Below are 23250 nucleotides of genomic sequence, written 5' to 3' on the forward strand. Positions count from 1 at the left end.
TTTATTCATGGAGTTTTTATTTTTTTTATTCAGTAAACGGCCAGACTAGAATAAATAGCAACACAGTAGTGAACAATAAACAATATGGCAAGACAAAAATGAAATAATAAAACCAAAGTTTGACCAATTATGAGTAACGTTAGGCTAAAACATCTAAATATGATGTCTGGATCACTGTCAGATGAGCCGTCAGATGCTAAACCGACCTAAGCCAGATGCATAACTTAACCATCAGACTCTCCATCACTCATGGCATTTAGTGTTTCTAATACCTACCTTACATAAACCGCCTTCTTTTAGTCATTTTTACTTTATTTATGAAACTGATAACTACTAAATCAGTGAGTGAAAGGCATTGCCTAGAAATCTTCGATGTTAAAACATAAGTGGCAAGAATATGACAGCGAAAATACATGCATTATATAGCGGGGAAATTTGACCAGCGTGGTGCTTATAGGTATAAATGCTCCGCTTTTTGATCTGGTTTTATCTAATTAATTTTTAACAACATTGGATTGTAAATTACATAATTTTAGTAAAAGTCAATGACAGGGAGACTTGACTGTTTTGTTGAAAATGTACATTTGAAAAACAGCCATGGGCGATTCTAGTGTTAAAGGCAATTTAAATAAGAAATTTTTCTTAGATTACACTAAACTGTCCTAAAATAAAATAGGCTTCATTATATAGCAATATATATAGCAATAAAATATACGTATATTGGATTTAAGGGTTAATTGTGAACCAAACATTCTTACAAATTGGTTGAGATTTACCCTAATAGTACAATGTAAACGTAAATAGTGTAAATTTTCTTTGACTTTGACAAATCTTGAAGCTTGTAGACTCAGTTCAGCTTGTTTCAATGCCACCTGACTTCCTTCAGCTCCAGACATTTCCCATTCATTACTTGAAAACGTCAGATTGGTTTTGAAGTGGTGACAAATGCTTCCCGTGTGACACTGAGGTGATAAAAGCTCGCAGGCGGCATTTCCATATCATGCTGTCGTCCCTCAATTCGACTTTGCCTCAAACTTTCACATCCAACCCTTGACAAACGTCTCTCATCTGCTGCAGGATGAGAGCGTGCTCCTGTGAAGACTATCAGCAGTAACAAGCTCCTTTCGCACCGCTGTGGAAGCTCGTGTGTTAGCAACTTCAAATTAACTTAATAAATTAATAAAGGAGCGTTCAGATCATAGTGCGCCATTCAGATTGAAGTTGAAGCTGCCTGGTTCATCTTCAATCCTGAGTTTGAGTTTTGGCAGGTTTTAAAGAGAGGTTAGGCTGGTAAATACACGTGTTGAATTATTTATGATCTCAGCACAGGGAAGTGTTATTCAAATGGCCAGGCTGCAATAATCAGCTTGTGGTTTGCACTGCTGGAATATATTCTTCTGCTGGAGCCTCAGTATTTTGGATGCGCTCAATGCAAGGTCTAGACATGGTTTTTCTGTAAATATCACCAATTTATGTTGATTGTCAATAAAGTTTTTTTAATAAAGCAAAACCCTTTTTTATTTGACCTACTCAAATAAAATAGTCTGCAGTCCTAGCTTTGTCCTTTTTTTAAGATTAATTTAATGGGTGCATGACACACACGTTCACCCTCACAAAAAGTTTGCAGCTAATAAGGTGAACCGCAGCTGTAGCGGCGATTAGCCCCTTTTGATCTTGAGGTGATGTTAACAGGCAGTGGGTGGGGTGGTTTTGGAGGGGAACCTTCATCAAACTACAAACGCCCCGTTTAATAAAAGTCAGAGCGAGACGTGTGCACAATGCGCTTGCCAGACCACATTAGACGGACAGAAACCCTGGGAGTGGCTGCCTGTGCTGAGAGGCTTCTAAAGCATCATGGTTTCACTGTAACATTAGAGCTGGAGTCTAAGCTTCTGTAACTATACCGAAGTCCTGTGATGTTCAGTGTTTGATGCAGCGGCTAAATTAGCTGTCAAGCCATCAACTGTTGAGTTCACTTCAATTCCCAGTGCATGCTAAGCAAGCCAGTTGCCACGTTAAATACTTCTCGGGAAACACTTCAGCCTCAAGGTTTTGAACTGTCTGACATTTCAAACAACCTAGACTGTAAGTAGTCGTGACCTTTTGACACATCAGCAGTATTTTTCTTAGGGTTCGTTTCACAAATAATTGAGATTATGCTTTATTTACACTTTCTGCATGGATTTTGGGAATGCTTAATTTTGATAAGAGTGTCTTGATAAAAAAAAAAATAATAAAAGAAAAAAGATTTTTAAAATCTAGTTCAAAACAAATGTGCCATGACATTTCTAGATTTTCAAAAGTTTAAATGTAACTTATCTAAAAATGTCATGTGGTGTAACCATGAGGTAAAAATGAATAACGTATTTTCCCCACACTTATATATGTGAGCATGCATGCCTAAATAAGTTTTTACACATTATATTTTACAACCTGAACGAACATTGATTTGTCATTAAAAGGTGAAATTATCTGGTATTTCAAGAGACTTTGTCTGCCTCTCTATATAATTTTTTATTGATTGCATGATTCTGTATATTGGTCACACCACATGACTGTTGTTGGCACCACATGACTTTGATTTGGCATATAAAAGTAAAAAAGCAGTGAAGACATTTGTTATAAAAGTACTATTTTTACATTTCTTTGTCAAGAAATAATATTAATAATAATAATAATAGTTTATGCCAGACTTATACATTTTTACTCATTTCTTTTTTTTTTAATGAAGGTTTTTCTTCATGATATCATGACAGTTGCATGGCATTTTTGACTTTAGGTCCCCAAAGCATCAAAATGAGTTTAAATTCAGAAGCTTGTTCATTAAATAGGTGTATTTAAATCTTTGTATGTATTTAATGCATTGCATTTGAATGAATTTTTGAATACATTAGTAGATCCCAGCACATATTTTTGCACTCTTTGATAATGCCATGTGGTGAAGGAGCAATGCACTTTGGTTCACTAGGCAGTGAGCTGCTTCCTTTGAGGGTGGCAAGAGGAATCTTTATCTGTGGGCTGAATAGAAGGTTGTTGTCGCAGCAGGGAACAAAGTGCAATTGTTTGTTTCTATGCTCCAATGGATTCCTCTCATTCTTTCTGCAGAGCCCTGGACGGGAATCAGCTGGGTGCTGCTGAGGTCATTAAACTGACCAAAATCAGACTTTAAAGAATGCAATGGGCAAACTATAAAATGTGCAGTTGGATCATGCAGACATTCTAATGTCCAGACTTCTCTACTCATCGAGGGAGCATGGAGAGATGTCTAGAACATGTTTTATGTTTAAAACGCTGACAACTTTCTATATGGCAAGCTGACTTTATGACCTTAAAAACCTTGTTATGAAATGCAATTTTAATGAGCAAAACCTACTTGTTATGTGATGGTGAATAAAAGTGTTCAAGTAATTGCTCAGGATATGTTGAATCGTGAGAATTGTGCAAAATATGTACCTTTAGCTTATCTGGATTACTGGAGCAATACTTTCAAAGGTACACCTTTGTACCTATATACTTCTAAAGGGTACATATTTTACTTCAAATGGATAGTTGACCCCAAAATGAGAGTGAGTAAATGATGATGGAGTTTTTATGTCATTTCAAACCTATAACTTTTTTCAGAAATGAAAAGGTTTTTAAGAACATTCTCAGTGTTTCTGTGGCCATACAATAAAGTTGGGGTCTAATGTTGTTTCAAAATGTCTTATGTGGTTTATTATTAAGATTTTACTCAATAAGGTATTAATAAAACAAGTCAAGAAATAATGTTTCTCTTTTAATGTTGTGCCAAGAGTTCTTGTAGTAGTTGTCATGTGCTGATAACAGGGCCTTCTTGTTGAAATCGATGGCAATACTACTATGGTGAGCCGTCATTCTCAGGATATGAATTCTTGATATCAGCAATTCAGTTTTTACTAGTTAAAATGTTAATTAGTAACAATGGCTATTTTTGATATCAGCAATTGCATTTCCACTATAACAATGCTAATTCTTGATATCAACAATTAAATTGTACAATTCAACAATACAATTCTTACTAGTAAAAATGTCTATTCTTGATATCAACAATTAAATTGTTGATATCAGAAATGAACATTGTCACTAGTGACAATTAAATTGTTGATATCAAGAATTCATATCATGTGAAGGAATAAAAGTCAAAAAGGCTCGCCATAATACTACAGTTTCAGTAGTGTAGATAGTAATAGCACCAACAGTAGATAATGTAGATACAAGGATAAAGGTTCTTTATTGGCATCAATGTTTCCATGAAGAACCTTTAACATCCATGGAACTGTTCATTGCCCAAAAGGTTCATTACAGTGGAAAAACGTTCTTTAGATTATAAAAGGGTCCTATTATGCCCTTTTACGAAGTCTTGATTTAGGTTTTGGGGTGTACTAGAATAAGTTTTCATCATGTTTGATTGTTCCAAAAAGCCATTATTTTTCACATAATTTACATTATTGCAGAACCTCCCTTCCCAGACTGTTTTGAATGCTGTCCTGTCCTGTTTTGATGAAGCCCCTTCTCCTGAATCTTGAAATGTCCTCTGACTGGTTAGCTGACCCAGTGCGTTGTGATTGGCGAATCGCTTAGTACATGTTCCGGAAATTACATGCCCCTTACCATAACTACGAGTTTCATCTGCTCAGCTGTAAATATGAACAATGCCGTCAATTTTGCCCGACCAATTTAAGCCCGAATCAGACCTTGAGAATGCTTACCAACAAGAGGATCATGTAGAACCTTTGTAAGCATAAATTAAGTGGTTTTGCAACCAGGGTGGAAGAAACAGTATCTCTTCGACATGCTTCTGAAGCAGCTCTTCTGCTTCGTCTTCTCTGCTCAACCAGGCCTTGGTTCTATATATTTTTATCTACACCATATACTATGGTTGCATACAGACTTCACAATATCCAGAAGAAGCTCACTGTAGTCCGAACGAGCCGGTTGTTGTAGTTCTTGAAAAGTGTTTTCTGTTAAAGAGAATATCTCCCTTTAGAGTGAACTTTGAGCTTTGTAACCTTGCAGATCTTTTTATGCTCAAATAGCAACATTAAACACTAACTGAAGTTGAAAAAGTGAAAAAACATACAAAAAAATGGTTCTTTTAAAACTTCACTGAACGATTCTTTGTGGAACCAAAAATGGTTATGTAAAGCATCACTGTGAAAACCCCTTTTTGGAACCTTTATTTGTTTTAGAGTGATCTGGAACTGGTATTTATAAGCATCCAAATGGAATTGTACAAATAATAGCTTCCCCAATTTAGGTTTCTAAAGCATATTTACTGTCCCTTCAGCCAACAGGTAGTTTTACCTCAAACGCCACTGGTTGAGCCAGATGTTGACAAGCTGGACCGCTAGAATAAACTGAGCATTGCTGAAAGTGTTGCAGAGCCACAGTGTTTATATTTTTCAGGAAGTCAGTCTACTACTAGATGAATGGCTTACTTATACTGTAGTTTTCTCCACACATTAAACAGGCTTTGGACAATGTATTTTAACATTGGAATAACACATTCCTTTTTAGCGATAATGGTCTGTTCAAGGATTTATGTTCATTAAGTAAAAATCTTTCTCAAACTTTATCTGGTACTGGATGAAACATAACTATATTGTAGTGCTACACAGATGTCAGAGGAGGTCAAGTTGCTTCAAGTAGATTACTGTTTACAGCTGTTTACCTGGTGATCTAATATATTTAGTCACTGTTTTCCTCAACTGTGGTTCATTCCATCAAGGTTCAAAGGGGGAGATTGCGATTTTTTTCCATTATCCAATCATTTTTGAACCTCTGTTGCCAAAACTATCAAGAGTTCATTAGAGGGTTGAGCTCCAGAAGAGACTAGATTATGGGGAGCGCTCTGTGGAGCATGGGGTAGTTTCATTATTTTTTTAATTTGATGGCTTCATTGTGCCTTAGGCTTTGTGTTCTTTATTGTTTGGCTTCAGTTACATTAAGTACTCAATCTACAATGATGATGTATGAGATCACAGAGTCTTTTAGTTCCACACCATAAAACATTCCTTAAGAATCCTATAGCGGGCTGAAAGTCCCAATATGAATGTGCTAAGTGTCCACCGGTGTATATACAAAAGTGCTGGAAAGAAAGTCCACACAGGTAACTCCACTCTTCCAGAATGCAAGTGATCACCCAAATGGTCGTAAGCAAATGACCATGATTGTTTGACATGCTGCCTCCTTTATGTTGTCAATTTCCTATTTCCTGTCATATATCAGTAACATGACAGGCGGACCCAAACTCATTTAAAGACATACACACATTAAAAAGGTTAAGCGGAATCAAATGGCAACATGAAAATTATTAAAACTCAAATATACATAAAATCATTATAATATACTGAGCAGGTTAAAACATGTGTCCTGTGTGACAGTGTCACAAATGTATCTTTCTCAGTGCATCTACAAAAAGCCACTGAATAGGAAATAAAAAAGGTAATTGTGACTTTTTACCCCACAATTCAGACTCAGAATTGTGTGATATTTCTCACAATTCTGACTTTTTTCTCAAAATTGAGTGACATAAACTATTTTTCTCACAATTGTGAGTTTATATCTCATAATTCTGACTTCTTTTCTCAGAACTGAGTGATATAAATTTGCAATTGCCATTTATGAAATCAGAATTGTGAGAAATAAACTTTTTCGAAATCGCAATTGCGATTTATAAAGTCCAGTTCTGTGGAAAAATTCACTTTATATCTCACAATTCGCACTTTGTAACTCGCCATTGCTTGTTATAAAGTCATAATTGCAAGATGTAGACTCACGCAATTCGCAATTTTGACTTTATTTCACACAATTTTGACTTTATAACTCGTAATTGCAAGTTTATACAACCACAATTCTGAAAAAAAAACCAGAATTGCGAGTTTACAACAGGCAATTACAAGAAAAAAGTCAGAATAGTGAGATAAAATTTTATTTTTTATTACGTGGAGGAAACGGACTTCCATAGAAATGATATGTATGCTGATTATTCATCATCATGATACGTAGCTTCCTCTCCAAAACCAATAAATCCTGAAGCTTTTATATCTTTGTATTTGGATTTCCCCAGCTAGCTGTGGCTCACTAAACCCTTACACTTTGAGCCACAAGATGTTTCAACACGCTGTCATCTCGCCATCTTTGTCTTGGCTACCAGGCGTTTGGCTTTGCAGTAGACATTTCCCTGGTTACAGGCTTGGCATCTGTATAATGCTAACATCACCATGGAAAAGTTAGCTGCAACACAGTGTTGTTACACACCATAGACCATTTTCATGGGAACCTACTGAATGCCTGGGTCATTGAATGTGAACGTGCTGTCCCTGTCAGTATCCTGAAAGTGATTTTGTAAGTTTGGCCATGGAAAATCTCCAAGATCCAAGCGATCATAACAGGGTCACCTTGAAAACAATGGGATAGTCTTTTCTTCTTTATAATATTGTTAGAATAAGAATAATGGCTACACCTAAATGTGTATTAATGTACTCAGGGCTCTATGCTTACTTTTCTTTTTTAGGAGCACAGACAAAAATTTAGGAGCGCCTTCTGATCAGACAGAAGTTAACTTTACCATTATGGGGCGATATTTGCCCCCTTAAATTAATTTCCAGGGGCATTTCTTTACTTTTTTATGGGCGTGTTTTCCAGCCTTTTCAAATGTATGTCATTTATGTTAAAATCTCAATAAATTTAGTAAGTAACAGTTCATCTGTGACTATGTTTGAAACTACTTTTGTTGGCTAAATAGAGCAAAAACTGACAATATTGTGTCTGAAATATAAATCACTTATAGTCAAGAAAACAGCATTGCTCATAATATTGCTTAAATATATACTGTATGTCATAACTATTAAAAACAACACCTCATCCAGGGACATTTTTTTGCCCCCATATCTTGAATTTTGGGGGGCATTGTTTTTCATTTTGGTGGTGTTTCCCCAACTACCATTAATTTCTGACCATGCATCTGATAATTAACATTTAATTTGACAGGCTGCTAAGAAACAACATTAACCATGTTAATCTATTTTGTCTTGTAAACATAAATCAACATAAACAATGTTGAATCACTGAAGTGTATTCCATTGCACACAATGTTTTCGTGCTCTTTTGACTGATAGCATGAAAAGCAGCCGATTTCAGTATGAAACATAACTGTTGCACAGTGTAGATGAGATTTATAGTTTTAATTGAATTATACAGCTATTCATGAGCTTCAGTTGGGTCATGTACACTGGTGCACCCAAATATCTATATCTGTTGCATGCAGTAAACGGTCATACTGTAGAGACCTGGTACTACTAATATACTTTGGTTTCAGAAAATAAACTCCTCCACTTTGTCTCGCAGGACCCAGCAGGCTGCAGGAGTATGTTATAGTTCCCACGGACAATGTGCCTGTATCTCAGTTAGTGTCAGTTCAGGACTCATTCAAGCATGTAAGTGAGAAACCCCCCCCACTCACTTAATGTTGCTGTTTTGAAGGTAATGGCACACTGTGAAGAAGTAGGAGTCTTTTCATATTAGCAATGCCAACCATGTTCAGTCTATAAATCATGGCTGAATTATGAAATAAACTGGACACTGTTTGAATCACCTCTGATGTACATCTTTATGTGTACCATAGTTCTTTCATGATAACTCTCTGAGAGTTTAACGTGGTAATATACATGTCAATGTTAATGTATTTGGTCTTGGTGGAATAGATCTGCTACGCTGCTGCTGCGGCAGAGTAAGTACAGAGATTGCCACTGCCAATACATCCACAGACATGCTGCTGTGAGCATGTAGAAATGAAATAACCCCATATATAACATACATGAAGCTATCCCGTAGCAGATCTATACAGGTGGAGCTGGGGGAGGTGGAAGGTTTCTGAAGCGCTCTGCAACTGCTACAGCAAGCACTAGCCAAGTATTTGAATGTTGAGAAGAAAGCTCATGTGAATAATGATATGATTATGTCAGATTGGTTAGACCTATTGGGTATTTAGACCTATTTCCTGACGGAACTTCTACATTATCATCTGAGTCTGCCTAAATATCATGCAAGCTGAAATTATGCTCTTGATGAAACAAAAGATCCTCAAACTGAAAGTCTTTGATCTTTAGCCTAATGGTTATGGTCACAAGATAAGGTATGTTTCAGAAAGGAGCATCCACTGTTGGCATTTTTACACATGGAAGGTTTGTTTGAATTCAATCCCATTGTCATTGCATCAGTCATGACCATTTGTGCAGTTCGCTTGAACCAAACTCCTGAGGATTTAACCGTGTTTCCTTGATGTGCAACTGTGTTTAGAAGAAGGCTTTCATACTAATCAAATTAACCAAAAGTTTATTGTTAGTTTAACCTGGATCTACACCAAAACTTACACCGAAACACAAAGTTTCGACCAGTAATTTCTAATTCTTTGGCCATATTCAAGAAACATTCATAAAAACATTAGAAAGTGCCATTTTAACTTTTTTGTTAATACTGTGTAATATTGCAGTGATCTGCAGGCATCGCAATAAGACCAACATAGGCTCATTGGAAATACGTGCCTCTATATAAATTTCTGCAAAACTGAAAAACGGATGCTTTTGAACATCATATGTATGGGTTTTTATATTCAGTAGGTTTGTTCGGTAGCTTACGCAGTATATGGAGTTCGACTTGAGAGGTGAAGAGCTCGGGCACGAATCCCGTGAAACTACAGTTCCACAAAACAGTTCAAAACTGCATATAAGGAAGTTTAAATAGCACAGTTGCATCAACAAATCTGTTTTTATACCAGTTTTGCATTTGTTAACACGTGCCAGGGTCACGTATTGAACCCGCGTTTTAGTGCCACTCCCTGGACGCTTCACTTTGAAACTGCCCCAAAACATGCAGTAAGGTACGTGATAACAGTGTTGCAGAAATATATTCAGAGGCACGTATTTCCAATGAGCCTGGGTTGCATAAGACAGGCTTTGATATGTTTTCCATTAAGTTGATCAAGTCTTGGAAGAACCCCACCATACAATCACATAACATTACTAAAACCTGTCATTTTCTTCTTAACGCTTTCCCTGCCAGTGTTTTAAAAAAAGTTGCCAGTCACCGTCAGCATTTTTGATAATTTTCACAAAACTTTCATGGTCCCCACAATATTTTGTATGAATATCTGAACATGCAATACGTCAAAAGAAAGAACAGAGCCTCTGCTTAAAAAAAGGTTTTATTCTAGTTTTTGCGTTTTTTATCAACACTAGAATGGTGAATTAAATATAATTTGAATTTAAAAAAATAGTTTTGATTAAAAAGCATGACTATGCACAGTCCTATACCACTTCCTGCGTCAAAATTTTGATAACTTTAGGCAGTGTGGATTTATTTGCTGTTTATGTTGGTTATGATGGTTATTATAAGCATCTGCTTACATATGTGATCGCTTGTTGCTTCTTCTTCACCGTGATTTGATCCAGAGATTCTGTACTCTTTCAGAAGATGTGTAATAGCACCCCCTACTGTATTACAGTGAAAACAAGGAAAGCCAGAAAATTCTGTCTTTGGCAGGGAAAGAATTAAGAAAATATATCTTATAACTTGAGAATATATTCAATAATTGCATCAAGGAGCATTTGTCTCAAGAAAATTCGTAACTTCTGGTCCGAGGAGACACTAATTTAAAATCATCCAGCATTCAACGAATATGCAGTTTGATGCAACCTCTGATGAGATAATGAACACTTGCATGCACTTTCTTACCACAGTTAAAGTACTTCAGTTGAGCTGATCGAGATGCTCAAAAAATGTGTGGGGCAGGACTACCTGTTGGTCCGACCAGTGGCAGGCGGGTGAGTGTTTGGGAAAGAGTCATTACTTTTGCAGTTCTGTTTGATGGCACAGTAATTACACTTCACTTTAAGCCTGCAGCTATCGATTAATTGAATGAAGATGGATGCCTTTGTCATTATGAATTCTCAGCTCAATGCTGAATAGCTTGATTATTGCTAAGCGCCCTTCCACCAGGTGATGACTCAGCGATCTTTTGCCAATATCTGCGCCCTCCACATGCACCACGCCTGCCCTTTTGGACTGCTGGCTCTTGGCAGATACAATAAGGACAGTTTTATTAGATTAGTGGCCAGGCCTGGCCTGTTTATTTATAGCAGGCCAGGCCATAGCTGCTTTCTTCCCTTCTCCTCAGGGAAAGGGCAGCACACCCATGCACAGACCACCGCTAACAATGCGTTAACCTCCGTCATCACTGTTCAAGGTGGAGCGACTGAAAGCTTATTTTACACAACAATGTCCACCCTTGTGTTTGTGCATTTCCTCAGGCTTTTCCAAGTATTAAAAATGGTCATGGAGCACATGAGTTGTGTAAATATAAATATCAGGTACTTGGTGCGCTTTTCGCACAATGAGCACGGTGTGGGATTGATACGGCTTGGTGTGCAGCTCTATTGTTATCTTATTTTCTGCTGTACGAAGATGGCCCAATGATTTTTGACTCCAGGCTATGTCAGCAGAAATCTTGGTTGCCCTGTCTGCAAGTTTTAATCCCAGGTGGACAATGTTGTAAAACAGCCATGTGGCAGCTTCAAGCTTGTGTCTAGTCTTGTTTAACCAGACTTTTGGCTTGCGGCACAAAGTCTGGTCCTCATTGCAGTCTATTATGTCCAAAAATAGCAACTTAAGACTTATTTGCATTCGCACAACCAAATACACTTATTTTTCTCTACCATTTAGGGTGTTTATTTCAAATAGATTATACCACAATAATAGATCTGCATGGAAAAATATGAGTTCAAATATTGGTGTAGGAGTCTCAGCGAATGCTTTCCCCCTCTGGTGAACCGATGAAACGCCTGTGTGTCTTGACCTCTTGAATTTGCATTGCTCTCAGGCAATGGATGAGCTTCTGAGGATAAGACTAGCTTGTGTCTGGTTCTTGTTTAACTATGCTAACATAGATGCAAGCCTAAAGATACTTTATGCAAGTAAGTGAATGCAAATCCTTGGAGTTATTTAAGCTCAGTTTCTTATGCCAGTTTCATTCTGAAAATTAGAAAGCAACTGATAATGTGTTGCACAAATGCATGTCATGTTGGAGCAGCTGTTTGAAGAAATCTTGGTAGTTAAATAGTCAAAAACAATGGTATAGACATTGACCTCCTAAATACTGAGATACTGTATGTAAAATGTTAGCATTTGCAATGCATTGCAAGCGTAACGTATGATTTCTATTCTTAGAATAAATTGCTCTCTTTGTGGATAAAAAAAGATAAGTTCACCTCAACACCTATGGCCATATTTCCTTAAAAGCTCCTCTACTTGCTACAGGAGGCCCATCCAGTTTGATCTAATTAAATCTTTCACAGACAATAGCCTGCCCAAGAATTAGATCACTGTTTCAGCGAAGGTCATATTGGACTGAAGGTCTGTGGAAAATAAGCAGGGGATGATATTCAATTATAACCGTATGTCACTCTGGTTTCCATTGTTCATTGTCCTTTGTCTCTCTTCCTTGCTAGCTTCCCATCCAACATTAAAAGACTGTCACTCAATCCTCATTCCCTAAACTTTGGTTTACATGCAGTTATGGATGAGAAAAGTCTATTGTGAAATGCTTTCCCTCAATTTATTCAAAATCAAATTTCTTCATCTCGGTGAAGCATGAATGCCCCTATGAGACATTTTGTGTGTACACACGCTAGCATTGACACTAATTTGAATATTTATGTGGTGGAACAGGTCCAATCGCAGATGATTTAGGAGACTTGCAGCGGTTGGATCCCTTATGCCAAGTCAGCTCGGCTCTCAGGTGCCTCAGGTGTTTTCCCATGAATACTAACAGCATGCTTCTGGAAACCTGCCAGACGCTGGGAAACACAATGAAATGACAATGTGTGCAGGATGCGCAGAGCAACATACATATGAAATATGATAACAGCGACCCAATACACAGGGCAATATTGAGTGCTATTCCACACTATACTGAAACCTCAAGTCCAATGCGTTGGGTTGATTTAAAATGAGACATGCAATCTGGTTTATTCTCTGTGACCTCCCAGTATATGCAGGTGCATGTGATACAGCAGCTGCGATTTACTGTGGTATGCTTGTCAGGTTTAATTAACTGCAAGGGAGGAATGCTGTCGCTCAATTTTTTTCTCGGCAGTCATGTCGAATCAATAGCCAAAGGTTTTTTCCTCCTTATTGAGTTTTTCCAAGGGCTCAGTGCCCTTCACTACCAGTTTGCTGACATGCCTGGTTATCTTGGTAAGAAGTGCAGAATTAAAGTCCTCTGTCATCATTTTGCCACTCAGCCAGGTCGAGGTCGGTGGACAAACACCCCTGAGACTGGTTTGCTGACCTTATTGTGTGAAGCAAGTCGGCTGTCTCTCCTTCTCTGTGGACACTAGTCCACAAATTTCCCAATACTATGTCCTAACCAGGCACAGTGTGACAAGCCTCAAATCAGTAAAGTGATTTTTCTGTCCTCACTAAAAAAGAAATACTGCCTAAAGCTATAGACATAGCCAATTAGGACAAATTTGACAATTAAGAAGCAGCAATTAGAATTTGCAGTGGATGGGACCGAGTAGAACGATTGACATAAATAGGCTCCATGGTGGGATTTTTGAAGGTTTACAGGGTACTTTCATGAATTTGTTATTCCATGTGTGTTTAAATTGATATTAACTATATGCTAGTGTACTAATATATTCAAGAGTTTCTTTTTAAGGAAAAAGGACCAAACATATTGATAATTGCACTCGTGTGTATACAGATTTCGGTAATGCTTTAGTTTAGGGACCAATTCTCATTAATAAACTTAACAACTACCGCGCTAACTATTAGTAAGCAGCAAATTAGTTTTTTGAGGCAAAAGTCCTATTTAATAGTTAGTTAATAGTGAGAATTGGTCCCCAAACTGTTAATCTGTTAAATAAAAGATGACTTTGTGATGCAACTGAAGTAGCGACAGATCGTCTCTTCTGTATTGTGATGTACATCAGAGTGAAATGCATTATCAAAAATAAAAAATGTATGGTGGAGACTTGGTTCAATCTATTTTTTGTTGATTAGATGGAGGCAGATCTGAATGTGAGTTTGCAGTCGATTGTAAGAAAGGGACAGAATGGTTAAGTGGATGAAATGATTGGAGAAATCCACTAGAAAGAAGTCTGTCCCTTTACCTAAAGATATGACATTTGAGATAAAGAGATAAAATTCTGCCATCATTTACTCATCCTCAAGTTGTTCCAAACTTCTATGAGTTTCTTTCTTCTGTTGAACACAAAAGAAGATATTTCCAGGAATGTTGGTAACCAAACAGTTTCTGGGCCCCGTTGACTTCCATATTATTGTTGTCCAAGTCAATGGGGAACAACAACACACATTCTGCAAAATATGTTATTTTATATTTAATAGAAGAAAGAAAACCATACAGGTTTGGAACAACTTGAGGGGGAGTAAATTATGACCGAATTTTCACTTTCGGGTGAACTATCCCTTTAAAATTACGAAAAAAATGAAACATGCTGAAACATTTGCAATAAGATTAACCACATGCATTTAGAAAATAGACGGTGAATTTACATCTCATCATGACTTTAACATCACCTTTTCAATTCAAAAGTAGCAACTATGGATGCAATAATGGATGCCGTGCAAAGAAGTTTGCGAATAATTTGAACCTACAAAATTGTTAGTTTAAAGAAGACCTTTAAAGTATTTAGTTTTTTCACATTGCTGTTTCAAATTTTGTTTAGTCCAGACTGTTTGCTCTCAATTTGTTTTCTTTCTTGTTGCACAGTGCTTTGCATTGTAGCCCGTTTGCTTTTGCGTTGTAGCCGGTTAGGACAAAACTCAGATTAGCATGAAATTACAATTGATGTGATTTACTGTTTTTTTGTGCCATGCCTGTATAAAATGAAAAATACATTGCCATAACATGTAAAGATGATTTAGGATTAGGGCACACCTGTTTTGTCAGCCGTGTTATGTCTAGAGGTGTGCACTGTTGAGTCTGTTTGCTTTATTTAAAACCATTGGTTGAGTTCAAAGATGGTTGAGTAGTGCTGCTTATGATCTTCACCACATCGCTGCCATTTATCTGAGAATTGACTTCGATTATTCGACTGTGGGTGCTATTTTCAGCATGCACCCTCGCTAATATCTCCAAACTCGTGGAAAAACCTGCCCTGTTCTCAGAGGGTCAAACAAAGTTCAGGAGTTCCTCATTATGAACTAAAGAAACATATTTCATATTGCTCTCTAAAGCAATTATGTTGACACAGTAAAGTCGTGAAAAAACAAGGTTCTGTTCATCCATTGTTTTTGCTTACTACATCTATTAGTACATCTATTCGTACTGTCATTCGATAAATTGTCATTGATTTTAGAAAAAAATGTTTTGACATGGTGACAGAGAAGGTTTTGTCTCTAGTGAAACGGCCCCACATCCGTAAGTTCTCTGTTCACGAGAAAAGTAAAACACAAGTCGAGCAAATAATGTGGGTTTGTAGCCGTGGAAGTCTGGCAACTGGCAACTCCCTCATCCCTGTCCTGTGGGAGCCTTCAGGGAGTTTTCATTAGTGTGGGTTTTCTGCAGAAACGGGGCTCCTGCAGATTTCCACCAAAATGTTCCAGATTTCACATGGCAGCTAAAGAAATGCGGTTGTGTGGCGTCTTAAGCCTCGACCTTAAGAAGCGCTTCTGCTGATGAAAGCGTTTCTCCTTCACTCCGGTGAATGCAGCCCATCACATCGCAAGATGAGGAAGAGCAGCTTCAAAATAGGATAACGAAGAATAATTAATTTAGCCCATTACTACTTTGACCTACATAACATGTAGAGAACATCCCAAAATCTATTATAAAGAATTAGATTTTTAACTTTGGGATTTTTTTTGACACATTTATCTTTTTTAGTGCCTTAGTTTTATTTGTTTATTTATTTGAAACAATTAAGATGAAGTTCTAAGTCATTATGACTCGTTATAATTCTAATCATCATATCTTGAATAACAGCTTTACTGTAAAGTTACTGTAGTAGTAACATGTTACAGTGATGATATCAGATGCAAATAGGTAATACCATGGTATATTGATACATATATACACTATATGACAAATCTTATTTAAATAGTTCACCCAAAAATTAATATTCATCATTTATTCACCCTCATGTCATTCCAAACCTTTTCTTCATCTTCAGAAAACACAAAGTTATTTTTAATGAAACCTGAGAGATTTATGTAAAAATACATCAAAACTTTGACGCATCAAGTGTTCGTAAACTTGATCCATAAATCTTCTTGTTTTATTTGATAAACAGATTTAATTTAAGCTTTTATTTACATATAAAACACACACGTAGAGTTAATTAAATATGGTCAACGGAAACTCAAACTTGCTTGTTTGTCCTGTGTGAAATGTGAAATATAAAATGTTATTGTAGCACAAACAATATATCGATTTTTTAAGCTACTTTATGTATTTTAATGCTTTTGTTTGCCATGATAATGTAGCTGATGTCTTTAAATTATGTTCGTTTTGGGGCTTTTTGAACAAATACATATCCAATTATTATGATGAATTAAGTAAATTGACAAATTTATATGAAATAATTACTATATTTATATACCATGGCATTTACATGGTAATTCAAAGAATACCACAGTATTAACATGGTATATAGTAAGGTAATACTATATTTTTGGTACTTTTTTTGTTCCCTTGGCAGGATATTACATACAGTTGGTTCTATTTAACATACAGTACAAGTCTTTAAATGTCATGGAGTGAAAGTGTTGCAAAAAGAGTGTCATTGGAATATCTGATCTTGTGACAGCCATCAGTAGTGTATTTCTCTATCAACATGAGGGTCATGGAAAATATACGCTACACACCAGAAGATAAGTCACATGTGATGTGTGTGTAAGAGAGTGTATTGAAGCCTGACCGAGTGAATAATGAAAGTGTGACGCTTGTTCCTGAGCTTCTGTCCCATGATACCCACCTGACTCTCTCCCATCATCCAAAGCTCTCGTGATGTCCGACACGCTCATGTAGTTAACACAGCACTTGAAATAGGTTATGTTCGGACAAAATACTAGCATACTACACTCTGAATATTGTGCAATGTACTGTATGTATACTGCTTAATATATATGTAAAAAATAGTACGAGAAATAGAACTCATCATATGCTGCCAAATAACTTTACTACATTTATACACATCCTGATCATGTTTAATTCAGCAAGAAGCATATATATATATATATATATATATATATATATACTGTGTGTGTGTGTGTGTGTGTGTGTTTATATATATACAGGGTCGGACTGGAACAAAATTTCAGGCCGGGAAATCTCACACTCATCTAGACCATCCCATAAACCCACAACAAAATTTGAAACCACAATATTTTTTTTGCATGACCATCATCATCATCACATAAAAAGGTTTTTTATCATGCCTAGGCTGAGGCTGTGCAAAATAACTATATAGTGAAAAACCATTGTTAATTTGTGGTTACATTGTTGAACTATAGTAACCATGTTAATTTTCGTTGTGTTGTTGTTTGCCTTAGCTTCCTCTAAACCTGTTATAAGACAATGTGAATATTTGTCTGCTAATTTCCTTTTGGTAATTCATTGACTGCTATTGCTAACATTTGCTAGCAGTCTAATGTTTAACTAAGTAAACAAATACAAAACTACAATACAACTGTAAGGCTCCACGCAGCCGGCCCAAAGAAGATTTCCGGTGGTGGATGAAGGTTTCCTGCGTGCTCGGTCTTTCCAAATGTGCAAAGTTCTTCAATTTAAATTAAACTTTAATCTGACTCCATTTTATCATTTAATCTGACTCCATTTCTTTATGACCTCGTATTTAACTTGAAATACAAATTGATTGCTTGTCCATTTCTAATTTATTATTCTGATATTTGATTATTCTAGTTAACTCTTGACTTTATATTTACTCGTTCATTCGGTTGCTCATGTCTTTAACAAGGATGCAACGTAATCTACTAGAGTCAATAATTACAGAGTAAAACAGAATAAGGTCAAATGTAACAATTTATTATCAGTCAGGTAAATACTGTATGTATTATCTCAATTCCACAGCAATTCAAAGAGATCAAATCATATCAATACAAAACATCGAATTCTCAAAGATAAATCTATGAGTAAAGAATGCATACCTGACTTTATAGTAATACATCGTGTGAGCATTGAGACATACCACACTACGGGCGTCTGGTTACAGAATCGCCCCGATCCTTTTGCCACATTCTCTTTAAGTACTTCAGACCAGAATAAACATTCCCCAAACTCGAGACAGGAACTAACAATTTGGATTTGCTTTGATCAAGCCGAGTTAGCACCTTTTTGGGACAGAAGGTAATTTGCATGAAAACCACTGAGAACTGACCCACCCTCTATAGTATGCAAAATATCTCTGAACTCTCAGGATCTGTATTACCTTTTAGTTTACTTCTTATAAGAATGAGACCATTGTACCAGTCGCTCTGAGACAATTCAAATGATACCAAACATGACTGTAAATAACACTTGCATTAATGCAGAACATTAAATTTCTGCTATTGACCCTTCTGAGTGAGCTGAGTGAGTGAAGGATGGGTGATGGGAAGGAAGGGATGAAAAGGAGTTTATGCATATGCGAGGGAGGCATTTTCCCGCACTTTCTCTCAGTGGGATGTGGAGACAGATGTCTGTATGTTAATGCACTGTGTGTGTGTTGTCCATCTCAGAAGTTCAAAGTGTCTGAGATTCTGTAATCCTTACAGATTCCTCCCTCTGACCACGTGGGTCAATTCCAAATGATTCCCAAAGAGGTCACTTGTCAGACACTTGTTGTGGTCCTTGTGATGTAGTATTTGCAGCTGTGGATGCCTTTAGAAAGGCCTTTGTGTATACCAGTCTCAGCAGGTGCATGTAGCTTGAACTCAGCAGGTAGATGAACGGGTTCAAGGTTTCACCTGTCTGGTTGAGAACAACACGTGTGCATCCTTTTATTTCTTGAGTCGTTCCATCATGGAGAAATCTCTGTCTCTAGTGACACCTCCCTAGGACTTCCTTGCCTCTTTTGTTGAATCTCGTCACCTTCAATTGTGCAGATTTCTGGGCAGATTTCACTAGGTGAAGGGTTCTCGCTGGTTACATACTGCTTTGTGTGAGACACTTAAACAGCATCTTAATGGCTCAACGATTGACCAATGATGAACTCGATGTAGAAAGCTGTGAGATTTGGCACAAGAACATATAACAAGGCAAAAACATAATATCATGTCAACAAGTGCGAATGGTACATTGGGTCTCTGGTGTCATTTGAGGTCTCATTTTAAAACAGCCAAATCCTCACTACCGCTCTGATGGATTTTTAATGGTAGTGGAATTACAGAATGCTTGGTCTGAGTGGCTTATATGAAAAGTAGCAAAAAGTCAGTGTACCTTACATGTTTATAAAAATGGTATGCATCATTAAAACATATGACAATAATAATAAATATTCAATCCCAATTACAAAGGTGTAGACATACATATAATTCTCCAATGCAAAGTCACCTAAGATTTCAAGGTAGTGATCTAAAGTGTGCTTAGGTACGAGAATGGAGATCCTGGATCCTTTGTAATTGTGTGTGTGTGTGTGTGTGTGTGTGTGTGTGTGTGTATATGTGTGTGTGTATGTATGTGTATGTGTATGTGTGTGTTATACAAGCTACGTCACATTCGATGGCATAGTCAAGTTGTAAATTTTGTAGTTAATGAACAGAAGTGCCAACACTTCATATTTAATCATTTTGATAATATTTCTGTTATTAGTGATGTGTTGGGAAACCAGCGGGCCCTCTGGTTTGTCAAAACATCCCAATAACAATCAGAAAGTTTAAAACTTTTGAATTTTCATGTCAGATTTGACTCTGCATTCAGAATTATACATCATCGATTTGTGACAGCAGCCATGCAGATGTATTATGTTTTCCATGAGTTGGCAGATGGTTGTAAATCATAACTATTATGTGTGTCTTTCTGAGACTGCCATCATGGGATTAACTAAGTCCTATGTGTGAGAATCTATGTGTTTCTGTCAGTGTGAAGATGGACAATAGATCTTTAGTGGGGTACCACATTTGGAATCTAAGCCATCATTGTTTTCTGTGGTGTGCAGTGTTCAGACTGGACAGTCTAGATGAGGTGATGATGCGATGGTGGAGGTTTGTGTTCTGTGCTCTTGTCTGGGAGATGGGTGAAGTCTAATCTATAACAATCTGTGTTGCAAAAATTTAGTTCCGGTGCTAATCCGGAAAGGCCATGTAGATATTTGTGTGGTAGTGTGCTATTGTGAGATGTGACTGGCCTCTTGAAGTGTTATTGCACCCATCTCCTGCAATTTCAGGTTATTTCTAACAATTCCGCCGTCCTGGCTTGATGCAGCTGGCATCAGGTGCCTTCCTGGTATCTCACTTTCAAGGAATTGCAGTGGTCAACCTGAAACAGAACCAAATACTGAGAGAACCACAGTTAATTTAACAATTCCGCTGTCCTGGCTTGATGCAGCTGGCATCAGGTGCCTTCCTGGTATCTCACTTTCAAGGAATTGCAGTGGTCAACCTGAAACAGAACCAAATACTGAGAGAACCACAGTTAATTTTGAGTATTTTTCACCTCCCTTTTAGCATTTTTCTAGAAAATTTAGAAGATTGGGTGGTGTTATGTGGCTACATTTAACTGTGGAATATTAATCTTAATCAGTCCTTCTGATCAGATTAAAATTTTGGTTGGTGCTACCCAGCGACGAGTGAATTGGTTTGCATTCGCTTGTGCCACACTATTAAAATGAAAACCCAACTCCTCCCTTTTGGCACTGGGTAGCATAGCATATCAATCTGCAACAAGATCTAAGTTGTCACAAATAGAATTCACGTGTTAATTCATTTAAATGTGGAAAGGCAGGTCAGAGCTGATGCAATGCACAATCACTGTTTTTATGTTTCAAAGGACTAAAATTTTATTTCATTTAGTCTTGCTGATCATTTTCATTAAGACAATTGTGAAATCACTCTGTGGCCACATGGCAATTCTATGCTCTTGTATCTGGTTTAACTGCAGCTATATGGAGAATAGCAGTGTTCCACTCAAGAGACAAACAAATTCAACATAGACACACACATGCAACTTAGATTGCAATGCAATTCCAGTATTACAGTTATTCTAATTTCACACAAGAGACACGGTCTAGCATGTATGTAGCATCTACAACCTTAAACCTAAGTGTTTCGTACACTTACAGTGAAGCAGTCATGTGTTTCATAAAGAATAAACTCAACTAGCCTATGTGCACATGTAGTAGCACAAACAACTATAATGTGTGTAACATGTGCACATTGTGTTTAGCACAATTACAAATTTGAAAATTCAAACAAGATCATTGAAACTGGGATGTTTACATATTAAAGTCATCACTATTAAGCTGCTAGCCCACTAGCAAGTGAAGTCAACATCTGGAGGCCTTGCATCAGCAATGCAGTTACCTCACAAAGAGTTTTACATGAGGATGACTTGTTACATGTAAACAATTGGTCTTTACATTTAGAAAGTGAACCTGCTGTCTTCACCATACGGCTGTCTGCTGTGTTCGAATATTTGATTATTCTGTCAAACTCTGATTATATTTTACCCGCTTAGATCAGGAAACTATATCGCTTCGAGTTCCTCACTAGGTCTCCGGCACAATCTCGTCAGTTCCGATGACCCAAAACAGAGGTATTTGGCTAAATATCTGAGAATACTTAGCCCACTTGGATGCCCCTCAGGAACTTAATTCAATCGTTTACTTTAGTATAGTTTTCTTTTTTGACCACCATTTAAAGACATTAGTCGATCAACTTTACCTTTATCAAAATGGCTTTGTTTTGGCCAAGCTCGTGGCTTCTTCCACGTAAACTTATCTAAAGTAACATTAAATTAGAACAGAGGTCATCGACGCATTCAGATCTAGGCTGATCAAAACAGCATCTGCTGATTCTAGACAGAAACTTACTCATCCCTCATCCAAGCACACTTGAATCCAGGTATCGGTTATTAGTCGTCACTAATCTCTGACGCAAACTTGTGGAAATATACGAATCCGACAATCTACTTGGGAAAAACAAATCTCAGAGCCGATCAGAATACAATCAAACGTCTACAATTTATTGATCAGGTAATGAATCAATAATTAGAAATTATTTGTCAACAAAACTACACACAGCGTATGTTTCAAACGGCTCATTGCTTCCTTGTTTAATTTCCTCTCAGGTCTATCAGCGCTTCAGGCCACAGGCTCACAAGAGCTCGGCTACGAGTTTCTCTCTGTGGCCTGCATCTTAACGCGGCATCATCATTATCACTCTCATTTTCAACCTATAGCTCAAAGGTTTCTTCCAGTGCTGCCCGTTTAACTGCAGCCACTGGAAAACCTGATTTATCGCAGCAATGTTCAAGAGCTGATATGTAATTACTGCCGGTTTGAAGTTTTCTTTGAATTTGATCAATTGTTGTCGCCATTTCTTCGCGCTGTCTAGCCCACCCCTTTTGTTCGTAGGTAAACGCTTCGACCTGTGGTCTAAGCTTTTGCAATTCATCCGAACGCACTTTCTCGATTTCTTTGATACTCGCTATTGTGCGCTCATTTTCGGCTAATGTTTCCTTTACCACTTAATGAAGAAAGATATTTTTATATGCGCAGAAAAGCCACGTTTTCCAGCTAATTCTTTTGCCCACCGGATTTTTTCGGCTCCGTTTCTAAACAGGGTATTCCGACCCGTTCTAAAAATGTGTCTATATGTGAGATGCAAAAAGCTTTCCCTCAACACAAAAGTAAAATGAAGGAACTTACCGCAGCAGTTGCAGACAGGGAAGGAGAAGCTCAAACCTCAATATTCTCCATCAGTGAGAATCAAAGCGAAATTCGCGCTGGAAAGACGTTGCTCGTCTGTTGCGAGATCACGGAGGCTGGTCACCACTTTGTAAGGCTCCACGCATCCGGCCCAAAGAAGATTTCCGGTGGTGGATGAAGGTTTCCTGCGTGCTCGGTCTTTCCAAATGTGCAAAGTTCTTCAATTTAAATTAAACTTTAATCTGACTCCATTTTATCATTTAATCTGACTCCATTTCTTTATGACCTCGTATTTAACTTGAAATACAAATTGATTGCTTGTCCATTTCTAATTTATTATTCT

The 23250-nt window shown here is 37.3% G+C and overlaps 1 protein-coding gene across 2 annotated transcripts in view; it reads left to right on the forward strand.

The window, feature by feature from the left end:
* LOC306881822 (apoptosis regulator Bcl-2-like) overlaps window positions 1-23250 on the forward strand; it is a 52867-nt gene that overhangs the window by 20088 nt on the left and 9529 nt on the right. Inside the window, exon 2 of one of the 2 annotated variants that reach the window (XM_079436129.1) lies at window positions 3106-3761. The exons of the other annotated variant lie outside the window; for it this stretch is intronic. Within the exon in view, the coding sequence (XP_079292255.1) occupies window positions 3106-3138 (33 nt within the window). The 3' untranslated portion in view covers window positions 3139-3761. Of the gene's footprint in view, window positions 1-3105; window positions 3762-23250 lie in introns of those variants that run through there. 2 annotated transcript variants of the gene reach the window in all.

The sequence above is a fragment of the Barbus barbus genome, assembly GCF_936440315.1.
Source record: "Barbus barbus genome assembly, chromosome: 15".
Lineage (NCBI taxonomy): Eukaryota > Metazoa > Chordata > Actinopteri > Cypriniformes > Cyprinidae > Barbus > Barbus barbus.